General features: G+C 42.4%; 1 protein-coding gene across 2 annotated transcripts in view; it reads left to right on the top strand.

Moving 5' to 3' along the window:
• Window positions 1-391: 391 nt before the first annotated feature.
• The window catches only part of Tekt3 (tektin 3), a 41,145-nt gene continuing 28,997 nt past the window's right edge, over window positions 392-12,539 (top strand). Inside the window, exons 1-5 of one of the 2 annotated variants that reach the window (XM_005349875.1) lie at window positions 392-444; window positions 4,279-4,431; window positions 6,895-6,956; window positions 7,948-8,555; window positions 11,406-11,489. In XM_005349875.1, coding sequence (XP_005349932.1) covers window positions 7,977-8,555; window positions 11,406-11,489 — 663 coding nt within the window. In that variant the 5' untranslated portion in view covers window positions 392-444; window positions 4,279-4,431; window positions 6,895-6,956; window positions 7,948-7,976. The remainder of the gene's footprint in view (window positions 445-4,278; window positions 4,432-6,894; window positions 6,957-7,947; window positions 8,556-11,405; window positions 11,490-12,539) is intronic. The other variant, XM_013347132.1, reaches the window with a different exon arrangement.

Here is a 12,539-nt window from a genome sequence, read left to right as displayed (position 1 = left end):
CTGGGATGCCACTTCAGGGAGTATTAAAGCCTCCAGATCTGCATTTTAGGGCGGGCCTCAGTCCCCCCACTTCGTAAAAGGAACTCTGTTAGAGCTTGGAAGGAGGTGGCAGCGATGGACAAGTAAATAAAACACATGGCCGGTGCCTGCAGAAATATTGCGTTTACTGAAAACAACAGAGAGAAGGCCTCAAAGTCAGCTGGTCCGCCTTGCGATGGAACCTGAGTTCCAGAGTCTCCCGGACCCTCCCTCCACCGCTATCCCAGCACGGTTACTGTGCGCGTGAGCGTCCATAGCAACCGCCTAGGGCGGGTGTTCCCTGCTGGTGCCCAATCCGCTCCCTGCGAGGGACCCTGGTTGCCGTTGAGTGGTCCACGGTTTGATGTCACAGGGGGGCGGGGCGAGTCGGCCTCTAGGGTAGCTGAAGGTTGAAGGCGCGCACAGGTGAGTGGGCTAGGTGCCCTGGGCAGCAAGGCTGTGGCATCTCCCTAGGAGTCCTGGTTGCCTCGCCCCCGCCCCCCCCCTCCGCAGGCAGCCCTGGATCGCGAGGGGCATCCATTCTGTTTCTCACCTACTTCTCCAGAGTGTAGCTTGTGTCCTTAGCCCTTCTCCTGATGCTTTCTCAGTCCAGGCTACCAAAGAGACCAAGAGGAAGACTCTTACCTGAAATTTAAACCAAGGCTGTTGTCCTCTGGCATTCCTTGCCTCGGAGCCACTTTCGGGTTAAATCTTCCTTGCATTTTGGTGGTTTAAACCAAGCCCCCTCAATACCATTCCTGGTGCTTATGGTGTAATAAGCAAACATTTGAGAAACTGGGGAACATTCTTTGCTTGGTTATTGCGGACAGGAAGCTGTTTTACTGACAGATAAAGTATTTGAGGAATCTGATAATTTTTTTAAACAAATGAAACATTTCACACAATAATTCAGTGAGCAGCATCTGTATACCAAGTCACCCGGTCTATCCCTTAAACTGTTACAAGCACACCCTCCTTCTTCCCCCAGGGCACAAGGCTACTGGAGTTTAGTGTTTCCTTATACTCTGAATATTTTATACTTTTCTCCTGATGTATCTATCCAGATGCCAACACACGGTGTTGTTGCTTTAAGTTTCTGTAATGAGATGTAACAGATACTCTGCATCAAGTGTGCTGTGAATTTACATCTCCTATACATCTTCATGCTCACGGGCCTTTAGTTTGCTCCCTTAAAAATACTGGAGACGGATTCTTGGACATTCTGATTGTCTGCTAATGGGTGTCTCTGAGTGCACAGTCGTGGCAATAGAAGTAACTGTAATGTCGTTTCCAGTGGCCCAGATCCTGCTACCGACAAGGATTATTTTGCATTCTTTTTTGTTTGCTTAGAGATCAGTAAGCTTTTCCTAATACTTTATTTAACCTTGAAGTTGCAACGTTTCATGTTGAAAGACAAGTCATTGCTCCTAATTATGGTGTTTGTTTAAATGGTGAAAAGGTTTATAGGATCTGAAGAGAAGCCCTTGTTAATTGCGGTATTTATTGTGGATTTCTGGTCTGTGTTAGCTCCTAGTGGACCTGAGGGTCTGTATAGGAAGCTTTCAATCCATGCCCGCTGCTGATCTGAGGCCAGGGGTGGAGCAAAGCGATCCAGTCTCTGCACGCGGGTCTTCTGGGGGATGTTCTATAGGCTTATGTTTGAAATATTTATGATCCTAAAGTCTTGACTAAAATGGGTTGATAAAAATACACCCATTCAAGTCAAGCCCATCTTGTAAATTGAAAATGGATCTTTCCAGTACTTGTCTTCTCTGTGGAGTTGGTTTTGTTTTTAGCAAATTACTATTTATAGATGACCACTGTAGCATTTTCATTATGTTAGTTCCTATTGATCACACAATAAATAGATAAATTCCAACATGGTTTGATATTGCAGCACATCTCATTTCTTCAAATCCTCTTTGCGGGTGAATGAAATTTATTTATTTATTTATTTATTTATTTATTTATTTATTTATTTATTTATTTGAGCTCTGACTATCCTGGAACTTGCTATGTAGACCAGGTTGGTCTCAGACTCACAGAGATCCACCTGCCTCTGCTTCCTGAGTGCTGGGATTAAAAGCATGTACAGCACATCTGCCCAATGTTTAATTTAAAAGATTAAAAAAAAAAACCCTGTTGAATGGCCTAGGGGATGGTTTCCATGGTGGCAGGAAGAAATGGCAGCAGGAGCCTGTGGCAGCCGGTCACACTGCACTTGTATGATGCATTCAGGAAGCAGACACCCACAGGAAGTGGAGTGGGGTCCTATAACCAACCCTCAACTCTCCAGTGACTCTTTCCAGAAGAGAGGCTCCACCCCCTTAGAAGTTTCACCACCTCTCCAAACAGTGCCTCCAGCTGTGAACCAAGCGTCAAAGGGAAGCCTACGCAGGACATTTCAATCCGAACAGTCCTCACCAGTGGGCTGAAATGTTCCTTGAGAAAATATTGTAAATTATACGTTCCACTTGATTGCCATAGGGCTCTTTGGGCTATCAATCCTTTCTTCAGTCTTCTTTGTAGCTTTTGAAAACTTTACTTGGGCTGGAAAGGTGGCTTAGTGGAGTAAGTGCTTGCTGTGCAGGCGTGAGGATCAGAGTTCGGATCCCTAGGACCCACGTGAAGGCTGAGCAGGTGGAGTGGTTCCTACAGTGTTGGGTTTGGGGGCATGTGGAGACAGAGAGTCCTGGCTAGCCAGCTATCTAGATTAGCTGGTATCGGAGAGCCTGGGGTTCAACAGGGGACCCCTTCTCAATTCATGGAGAGGAAAGGAAGAGGGTATTCAGTGTCAATAATGTCCAGGCTCCACATGCATGCACACCCATGTGACTTGAATCCAGCTCGTCAGGGGCAGTTGTAAGCACCTTTATTGCCTGAGCCATTTCTTGGGCCTGTGCTGTCCACTGTTAGCATAAAGAAGGGAGGACTGATGCCTTATTGGCCTTTAAATATCTGATTTGGTGGCAATATTTCTCTCTAATTCCTAATTTGTCCTCTTTTTATTTTGGTAAGTCAAGCCAATTTATTAATTTTTTTTGACAGATTTTCATTTTTTTCTGTTTAGTCTTTTTCTGTTTCATAAATTTTTCTCTTTTCTATTTCTTCCCTCTTTGGGTTTATTTTGCTTTTTTATTTCTTAGATTAAAACACAGATCACTGATTTGAGCTCCATACCTCTAATAGCAATTTTTGCTATGTTTCATTAATTTTTCATAGGTTGTGTTTCATTCGCTTAAAGATTATTTTCCAATTTCCCATGCTATTTTCTCATTGTTTCATGACTTTTTTTTTATAACTGTGTTAATTTCCTATTATTTGAGAAATTTCTAAGTGTCTGTTATTGATGTATTCAGAAAATATATTTAGCTTGCATGGTTTCTGTAGTTTCGGACTACTGGGATTCCAGGCTGGTGATTGGTTTGCACTGGCGGACATTCTCTGTGCATTTGGAAATAGTGTGCAAGACTGCATTTGGGATGCAACGCCTTGTAGACGCCTTAGATCCAGGTAGCCTAGGTTATTTGAATGAGTATTAACCAGTATATCTTTTCTATGAATTACTGACATAAGAGTGTTGGCTATCAGACTGTAATTGTGGACTTGCCTGTGCCTTAATCTTGTCTGTCTTGGTGTTATGTATTTATGCCAATGATTGCATAGACATTTAAGATAGCTATATCTCCTAAAGTATTGTTTTTATTTAATATTATTACATGTGTGATACATGAGTGAGTGCTGGTGGGCGTGTGTGGCCCTGGGAGCCAGTTCTCTCCTTTCATCCTTCTGTGGATTTCAGGAATGGACCTCACTCAGGTCTCCAGGCTTGGGTAGCAAAGCGTCATTGCCCACTGAGCAATCTTGTCTTCCTGACATCGCTCTTTGAATTTATGTCTTTGCTCTTGAGGTTTACTTGGCTTGATAATAATGTAGTAAACTCAATTTTTTGTTGCTATTTACATGTATGTTTTCCTATACTTTTATTTTTAAATTGTATACTTTATATTCAAAATTTTTTTAGATAACATACACTTAATATTATTATTTAAAACCATTCTCCAACCGATATGGAAACTATTTAATATAAATATAATTTATAATAATATAGTTAGCTTCCTGTCTCTCATCGTGATAACTTTGCCTTTCCTCATCCTATTTTTCACCCTTTTTCAGTCATGTCTTTGCTTTTCCTTCTCCCCCTCCTTCTTCATTTTGACTTGTTAGTTAGAACTTCTTTTTTAATTATTATTTTTTTAGAGATTACTCCAGGACATCAATTTTCAGATGTTTTGATGTTTGGGCCAGAACTCTCTTACGAAGCACAGACACCGATGAGCTCAGCCTGCCCTCATATACGCAGACATGCTCACCATTTGCGGTGAAACATTATCGTGTGACACAAAATAAAAGGTATTAGCCAGAGTGTAGCTGTCTTATAGCTGTGGGGTACTTCTTTAATTCCCAGTGTGGTGCTTCATTCAGTCTGTTTAATGCCACATGTGACGCCAGCCTTGGAAGCTTCATGGGAAACGTATAAGAGTGTCAGGTTAAAGAAGGTGGCTGTCCCCGGGAGGTTAACTACAAAAATGGTGTTGCTGTTCTCACTGCTGGAAAGCTTAGGCGTGCCTGTTGTCCTTATTTACCTTCCGAGAAGAGCAGTTCTGAAGTGCGCAGTGCGTATTTCAATATACCACAGGCTGTGCTTAAATTCTATCATCCATTTCAGCCACATACACTTGAAATGTGCTCTTATTATCGTATAGTTTACTTCTATCTGATAAATTATCCAACATTTTTGTTACTTTTACCTTAAGCAACTCCCCTTTAAAGAAACTTGGGAGTTAGAAGAAGTTTTAGCAATGCACACATTCTTGCCATTTCTGACATTCTTCATATTTTTTTAGGATCCAAGGCTCCAGTCTGGAATAATTCCCTTTGCCTTTGTAAAGGAAATTCTTTGCTGGGGGAATCCTTTTGGCTTTTGTTTAAAAATCTTGTATTTTGCCTTACTTTTTCAAGGGATATATTCAGGAGGTTTGTTTTTGTCAGTTTGCCTCAAGTGCAGGCCGTCTGGGAAGAAGAAGCCTTGAGAAAACACCTTGGTCAGATTGGCCTATAGTAGACAAGGCTGCGGGGCATTGCCTTAATTACGGATTGAGGATTGACGGGAGATGGTCCGGCCCATTGTGGGCGTCTTTAGCCCAGAGCAGACGGTCCAGAGTTGTGTGGAAAGGCAAGCTGAGTGAACCACGGAGAGAGCAAGCCAGTAACCTCTGTGGTTCCTTCCTGCTCCTGTTCCTGCTTGAGTTCTTACCCCAACTTTCCTCAATGGCAGACTATAATCAGAGCGTAGAAGCCCTTTCCTCCTCAAGTCGCTCTTGGCAGTGGTGTTATTACAGCACCAGAAAGCACACTGGAGTCGGGGACATTTCCCTTGCTAGAGGCTTTCTGCCTCATGCTGACACCTTCACTGACTGCATCCTGGAAATGTGGTATTCTCATCTTGCTCGCTGAGTTCAGAGTGCATCCCTCCCTTCTATGTTCTAGCAACAGTTCCGCTGACAACTCCACCCCCAGGTCTCTGGATCCACGTGTGGATCATGCCCAATCAGAGGCTCACGTGCATCCCTGTGCGGGCCTCTAAACTGTTTTTGCATAGTTTACGTTTTCTGGAGTCCAGCTTCTAGTTGTCGAGGCCTCTCTGGAGTCTGGTCACTCTCTCAAGACATAGAGCCTGCCAAGCTCTGGCGTATTTCATGTGTTTTTCCCACGGTGATCTGGAAATTGCCTCCAAGCCCAAGGGAGCAACAATCAGAGGGCTCGTTATTTGTCCCGTGTTGCCTGTAGACCAGTATGTGAGAGGAGCTGCTCCGAATATTGGATCCAGGTTTTTAACTGTGCAGTTTTGACTAGCCTACCATGGTTGTAGGTAGGAATCCTGTTTGAGTTTTAAACGTTTCTTAGGCCATGATACCTTCAGATTTCTTTACCAATAACAGCCTAAACAGCACGATGGTGGAGAACTTTGATAAAACACCACCAAGAGATGATTTTTATCCCAGCATCCTGGGTGGCTTTAAGGCATGGCTGGAGCTCCAGCTGGCGTTATAACATAGCTGGTTCTCATGGAACTCATCACCACACATGAATTCTACATCCTGTGCCTCAGTTCAGATCCTCGACCATCCCTTCCCTAAAACCAAATTCTCTGTATGTGGCTTTTTCTCTGTTCATGTATCTTGTGTTGCTTATGAACCTGCGTTTCCATGGCTGTGTGGTTTCATTTTGGACAATTCTGGATTGTGATAACTCAAGATGCCAACATTTGCAGTTGTGAGAAAAATCCGTGTGGCATGCCCTTCAAATATCACTGTCAGAGTACTAAGTGACCTCTGGATTTGGGATCCTTTATTGTCAAGCTTTAACCAAAACCAAGCAGATAGGTTGTTTGCTAGAAGAAAACTGTTATTTCCAAATTTGACAAGGTTGGAAGGAAGGCAGCCTTAAGGTCCCCAATACCTCAAGTTGCTTTGAACTTATTTTTAAGAAAAGCAATATTTAAAGTTTCAAACTTTAAAGTTGCCAGTAAAGTTGAAGTAAAGAGTTGCCAGTATAAAGTGATTAGGAGCAAAAGGAAAGAAGAACTCAGCAAACAGGGAGGGAGCAAGTGTTCCCTGGGCCACACTGGCACGGGCAGCTATTCTACAATGTGGTCTGGGTGGGTTTTAACTTGAACACAGTTCTGCAAATCAGTTGTTCTGTGGTTTTGGTCAGAAGACATTGGTGTCTAGCTGTTTAATCAGTGAGGGCCTTATTTCTTTTTATCTGCATAGTGCAGCAAATTGAATGTGACTTGATTCTTTTCTTTTTTAGTAACAGGTCTATGGATAGGGAGATATTACCTCCCCAGAAGAATCATACTTAAGTTCCAAAAGGTATGTCATAGTCTACAGTGTCCTGGTCTTCCTAGGAGGTCCTAGATAGGTATTGAGCTAAAAAAATATGTATTATGATTATGATAACTCTTCAACTCAGTGTTTTGCCTTTGAAAAGCTCTGCACATGTAAGTGGCACATAGGTTGATGTCTATAGTATATAAATAACATATCTAGCTCCATGTGAATGGAATAATTTGAAAAGCTACAATCAGTAACGAGCATTCACAGTGACTCCTTCTGAGTAGCTAGTGGACTTTGAGGGGAGAAGGGAGACTGACTTTGACACCTTTACTCCTTTCAACTGGTAATTTAAAAGTTAACCTTCATTGGCCCAGTGCTGTCCCAGTTGTCCCAATACTTAGCATGGCCGTGACATTCTAGCCACACAACTGGTTGACAGTTTCTATACCAGAGGCTCTTAGAGGGGGTGTCTCATACTTTCTTTGACATATCTTCACACCCAGCTCACAGGCTGGGTGTGACGGGACTGGAGCGTGCTGCTAAGGAACTGCTTCCTGCAGGGCTGCTTGAACAATTCAAAGAAGAGAGTGCTGGCCTTGATCCCTTGGGCCAGCCGATAGGGCAGTCGAAGGTTCAGTAATTTGTCTTGTGTCATTGTCATATGGCACGATTTGAATCTGCTGTATGTAGAGGTAGCTATCTGTTTAAACACAGTGTCATGCTCTTGAGTTTGCACTCAATATTATTAGTTTTTAAAAAACATTTCAATTTCAAAAATTCAAATGGCTGATATAAAAGCACACTAACTTCATACACTTCAGAGACACAGGGATGGAAACTTTTTGAAAGTGTCATCAAGAAGTACTGATGACATATGAGAACAGATATCTAATGAGCCCGGGTGCTCCAAAGCTGGTACTATGTCTAATGTCACTTTTTACGGACTGTCATATAAGATTAAATTATGTGATATTCTTTCCTTCCTTTGTTCCCTCCCTCCCTCTTTCCTTCCATTCCTCCTTTGCAGGAGAGATTCACAAATTGTGTCTGGGCACCATGGAGCTTGTAGGCTCTACTTTAACAGCTACTTATGCCCACCCTCAACCAGCACCAACCAGTTTCCTACCAGCTGTTGGTACCGTGACATCGAGCTATCGGGACCGCTTTCCCCATCACAATTTGGCACACAGCTTGAGCCTTCCATGGAGACCGAACACGTACTATAAAACAGTCTCCAACTACCCAACGTTGTCCCCTTACTGCACGAGAGCTCAGAGGGTGTGTGAGAGCACCATGCTCCCCTTCGTGTCCAACAGAACCACCCTCTTCACGAGGTATACTCCCGACGATTGGTATCGCTCCAATTTAGTCAACTACCAAGAGTCCAATAGCTCACGGCATAATTCAGAGAGATTCCGAGTGGACACATCTCGCCTCATTCAAGACAAATACCAGCAAATCCGGAAGACCCAGGTTGACACCACCCAAAACTTGGGAGAACGTGTCAATGACATAGCATTTTGGAAATCTGAAATCACACATGAGCTGGATGAAATGATTGGAGAGACAAATGCTCTTACTGATTTGAAGAGAAGGCTGGAGAGGGCTTTGATGGAGACCGAAGCCCCTCTGCAGGTAAGGCCGAGAGTTGGGACAAAAGGTGCTGCAGCTTAGCTGTCATAGAAACACACTCATCCATCAATCTGTAAATGGGGTTGGTAATGGCTAAACCATGGTCATCTAAACATATATCACCCATAACGAGTTTCTGAGCGAATTCAGAAAGCGAAGCAGACTAAAGAAACACCATTAGGCTAGACAGTATTTTCAGCTGAATGTGATATCTTATTAACTCTTTAAAAGGCTGGGCTGATCTCTGTAGGCTCTAAATTAAGATGAAAATTTAAGAAAATAATCATTTTAGAAATTTTTAATTTAATGGGAGCTGGGCGATGGCTCAGTTGGTGCACCTTTGCCTTGTAAGTAGGAGGGCCTGAGTTTGGTCCCCAGAACTCATAGGAAACATCAGGGAATGGCGTTAATGTGCTGGCAATCCAAGCACTGGGGAGGAGGAGGCAGGGGGATCACTGGGGTCACTGGCCAGCCTAACCTAATCAGAGAGTTCCAGGCCAATGAGAAACTGTTTCAGAATGATGTTGATGCTGTCTGAGGAAGCACAGCACTCAAGGTTGACCTTGGCCCTTGACATTTACACACACACACAGAGATGCACACATATACCTGCACACACAAACGTACACTTGTGTGTGCCTGCACACACACACACATATATACCTGTAGACACAGACACATGCACACATACATATACAAATAAAGTTTCTTAAAAAGAAAATTAAGAGAGGGAGTGGGAACTGGGATTGGTATGTAAAATAAAAAGATTGTTTTCTTTTTTAAAAAAATAAAAAAGATTAAAATGTCATATAAGGTTATTTTCTAATACCAATGCAATAAAATTTTAGAATAAAAACTATGAATATCAATAAATAAAAAAGAAAATTAAAAAATTGTGTGTCATGAAGTAAGTCCTTTGTTGACATAACTGCCTTTCAGGGCACAAATGATCAACTGAGACCCTGTTAGAAATTGTTTAGGATTCTTTTCTTAGATAAATGAGACCGAATGCAGGCCAGTTGTCATGGTCATACAGGGAGGACTCAATTCATTGCCTGTGTCTGATTAGGCTTTGAGTAGGCTCGCATCACCTATGACCCTTGTACCACACAATGGGCCCTCCAACCCTATCATGCCCACCACCACAGAAAGAAGACATTCCATACCTAACGCTGGGGAAAAGATAAATTAGTCTATATCTCAACCAATGCAGCCAACACCAGTTGTCTCCATATGGAGCGCTCGCAGGAGGTCACATGGTATTTGTAGTATAAGACTAAGGACCAGGGGGCTACAAGTCTAGTGATCCAAGGACTCTGTTGGGCATCGATGCTCAGCGTCTCTTCTGTCCCATCCTTTCTCCTCTAACCATAAATACGTAAATACGCACAAGCTCCAGCATCCCCTGGGAGGTTGGGGGTGCTCAGATAGGATATTTTTGGATTAATTCACCCTGGGTTGTTAAGGCCTCCAGTGCCTTATCTGAGAGCTAGCTCTGGGATTGAAAATATCCTGCAAACCACGACCACATACCCTATCACTTAATTTCTCTAGGGCTCTCGGTTGCTTGCCTCACTCCCCCTTCCTGATGACTGAACCCCTGACTTGGTCCCGATGTGAGCTTTCTCCTGCAGTTTCTGCCGAGTGTTCTTGTGAGTCACAACATAGACTGTCAAAATGGAACCAGAAGGTCCTGATTACAACAGTGTTACACAGAAATAAACTTCAAAAGAGAAAATACAAACAACCACTTAATAGGAGGAAGATTGTTAAATTTTAATAACATGGCAGTGATTAAATCAATAAGGTGACCATTTCTAGCTTATGACCATTGCAGTAATGACCATCTAGGGCAGAGTGTGTGCACTTTGACATGTCACTGATGGGGCCGTGGACCCAAGGGAGAGTCCTGAAGAGCGCGGTGGCAATAGCCACTGAAATACTCACAGTTCCCATAACCCACTAGCTTCTCATACAGTAAATGTAAATTATACTATTAAAAAGTAGAAATTTGCTCAGTTGAGGTTCAATAGCATATTCTAATATGGCTCACATTTTATGCTTATAAAAGCTGAACATCATAGAGTAGTTCTATGTCATGGAAAAGGTTTGGAAAAAGCATTTTAGCTACATAATGACCTCTCGGACATAATTCATGGTTAGCAGTTTATGCTATTTTCCATTGTCATAATTAACATTCTCTGCTTCAAAGTACATTTTAAAACCTCAGTCTAATGTTTAATTTGATCCTTAAAAAATAGTATAAAATTGTAAGGACATTGTTGCCTCCGTTTATTAAAACCAAACAATAGAAGAGTGATGGGTACGGCTCAATCACGTTTTCTCTATTTTAATTCTTAGTAGGTAAAAGCATATTATTTATAATTGGGAAAATGACAAATGATTTTAAAGATAATGCTTTAGATATTTGGCTCCACAAATATTTTAATATTTTGAAAATGAATCATTCATGTTTACTTTTGCCAGTTAAAACATACTTAGAATTGATATCCCAAACTCTTTGTTTTATGTAATAAAACTGTTTCTCTTCAGTAGACAGATGCCAAGTATTTATCTTAGTTGCTAACTGGTAGGAATTCATTTTGTCAGTTTCCCAAATTGGGATTTATTTTCAATTTTTTTCAAAGTATCCCAAGCAGACACCAGCCTTTCAAGTAGCAGCATAGGTTTCTTCCTCTGTTGTGGTCTTTCTTATGCTAGGCTCTCCCAAACTGGTTTGAGAAGTCCAACTAGGGAGTCCCTGTTGACTTATTTTAAACAAACCACTAGCCCTTCTTGTCCCCAGCTGTGGTCAGTTTGTAGTGACGTGTTCTGTACTCTGTGGATCTGTAGGTTGCCCGAGAGTGTCTCTTTCACCGCGAGAAGAGAATGGGAATCGACCTAGTTCATGATGAAGCCGAAAAAGAACTGCTGACGGTAAACGTAGGGGTGGGGGAGGGAATGCTTCAATAATGAGAAGCCTCTTACTCTTGCTGCAAGTGTGTGTTTAGGTGAAGAAATCAGAGCCATGGTGTTGTCTATAGTCATTTGTAAGTAAATATAGTGCCTAGCAAAGGCCCATTCTCTTGGTTTTATAAGTAATATGTGTTGAATGAGAATTTTTAAAAAACAGGAAAGAATAAAGAAAGATTAGGTGCTTGTGGTCCCACAGGATGTATATCCGTGTCGCTTTTGGAACATTTGAGTCATCTGTCATGCATGCTTAGATAGACACCGCTGGGTCACACAGTACTGACATCCACGTGTCTCCAAGATTGCTCCCAGACAGTATTTGTGAATGAGAAGACTCCTTCATTCATTTCAAACGGCACTGAGGCCATTTTCCTTATCACTGCATACCCCTGTAGGACACAACTTTGGTTATTCAGTCCCCAGTGTTCACAGTGTCAAGATGCTTCCACTTGACATAGCTTAGCCTTCCTGTATTGAACAGTCTGGTAACTTCCTTATCCCACACACCACTTGGTAGTTTGTGCTCCGTCTCCAAAGAAGGCACAGGCTCTGGTCCCTGTAGCTTGATGCCACCACAGTGTCAAAGGGCAAAAACATCTGGGGAAGTGTGGTCCTCTGGCAAGCCACCACCCTAGAGCTGATGTTTCCCTGCCATTCTGCGGGTTCTTCAGGTGCTCTCGAACTTTTCACCTGCTAAGTCTAATTTCCTTCTCAATATTCTCACCTTTCTGCGCTACCTACAGTAACTCCTCTGCAGTCTGTCAAGGGTTCCATCCTCCAGTGCTTGAGGCTACTCCCAATCTCTTTCTTTGACTGAGGCATTGAATTAAGCACTAGTTCTCCACCTCAAGTGTTCTGCAAACAGCTTTTAAATTTTTGATTGCTATGTAATGATGATGATGATGACAATGATGATGACGATGATGATGATGATGAAGGTGATGATGACAATGATGATAAGGATGATGATGATGAAGGTGATGATGACAATGATGATAAGGATGATGATGATGA

The sequence above is a fragment of the Microtus ochrogaster genome, chromosome 7, assembly GCF_000317375.1.
Source record: "Microtus ochrogaster isolate Prairie Vole_2 chromosome 7, MicOch1.0, whole genome shotgun sequence".
Classification (NCBI taxonomy): Eukaryota; Metazoa; Chordata; class Mammalia; order Rodentia; family Cricetidae; genus Microtus; species Microtus ochrogaster.
Note: the sequence above shows the minus strand (reverse complement) of the source record. Positions and strands in the feature narration are given on the sequence as shown.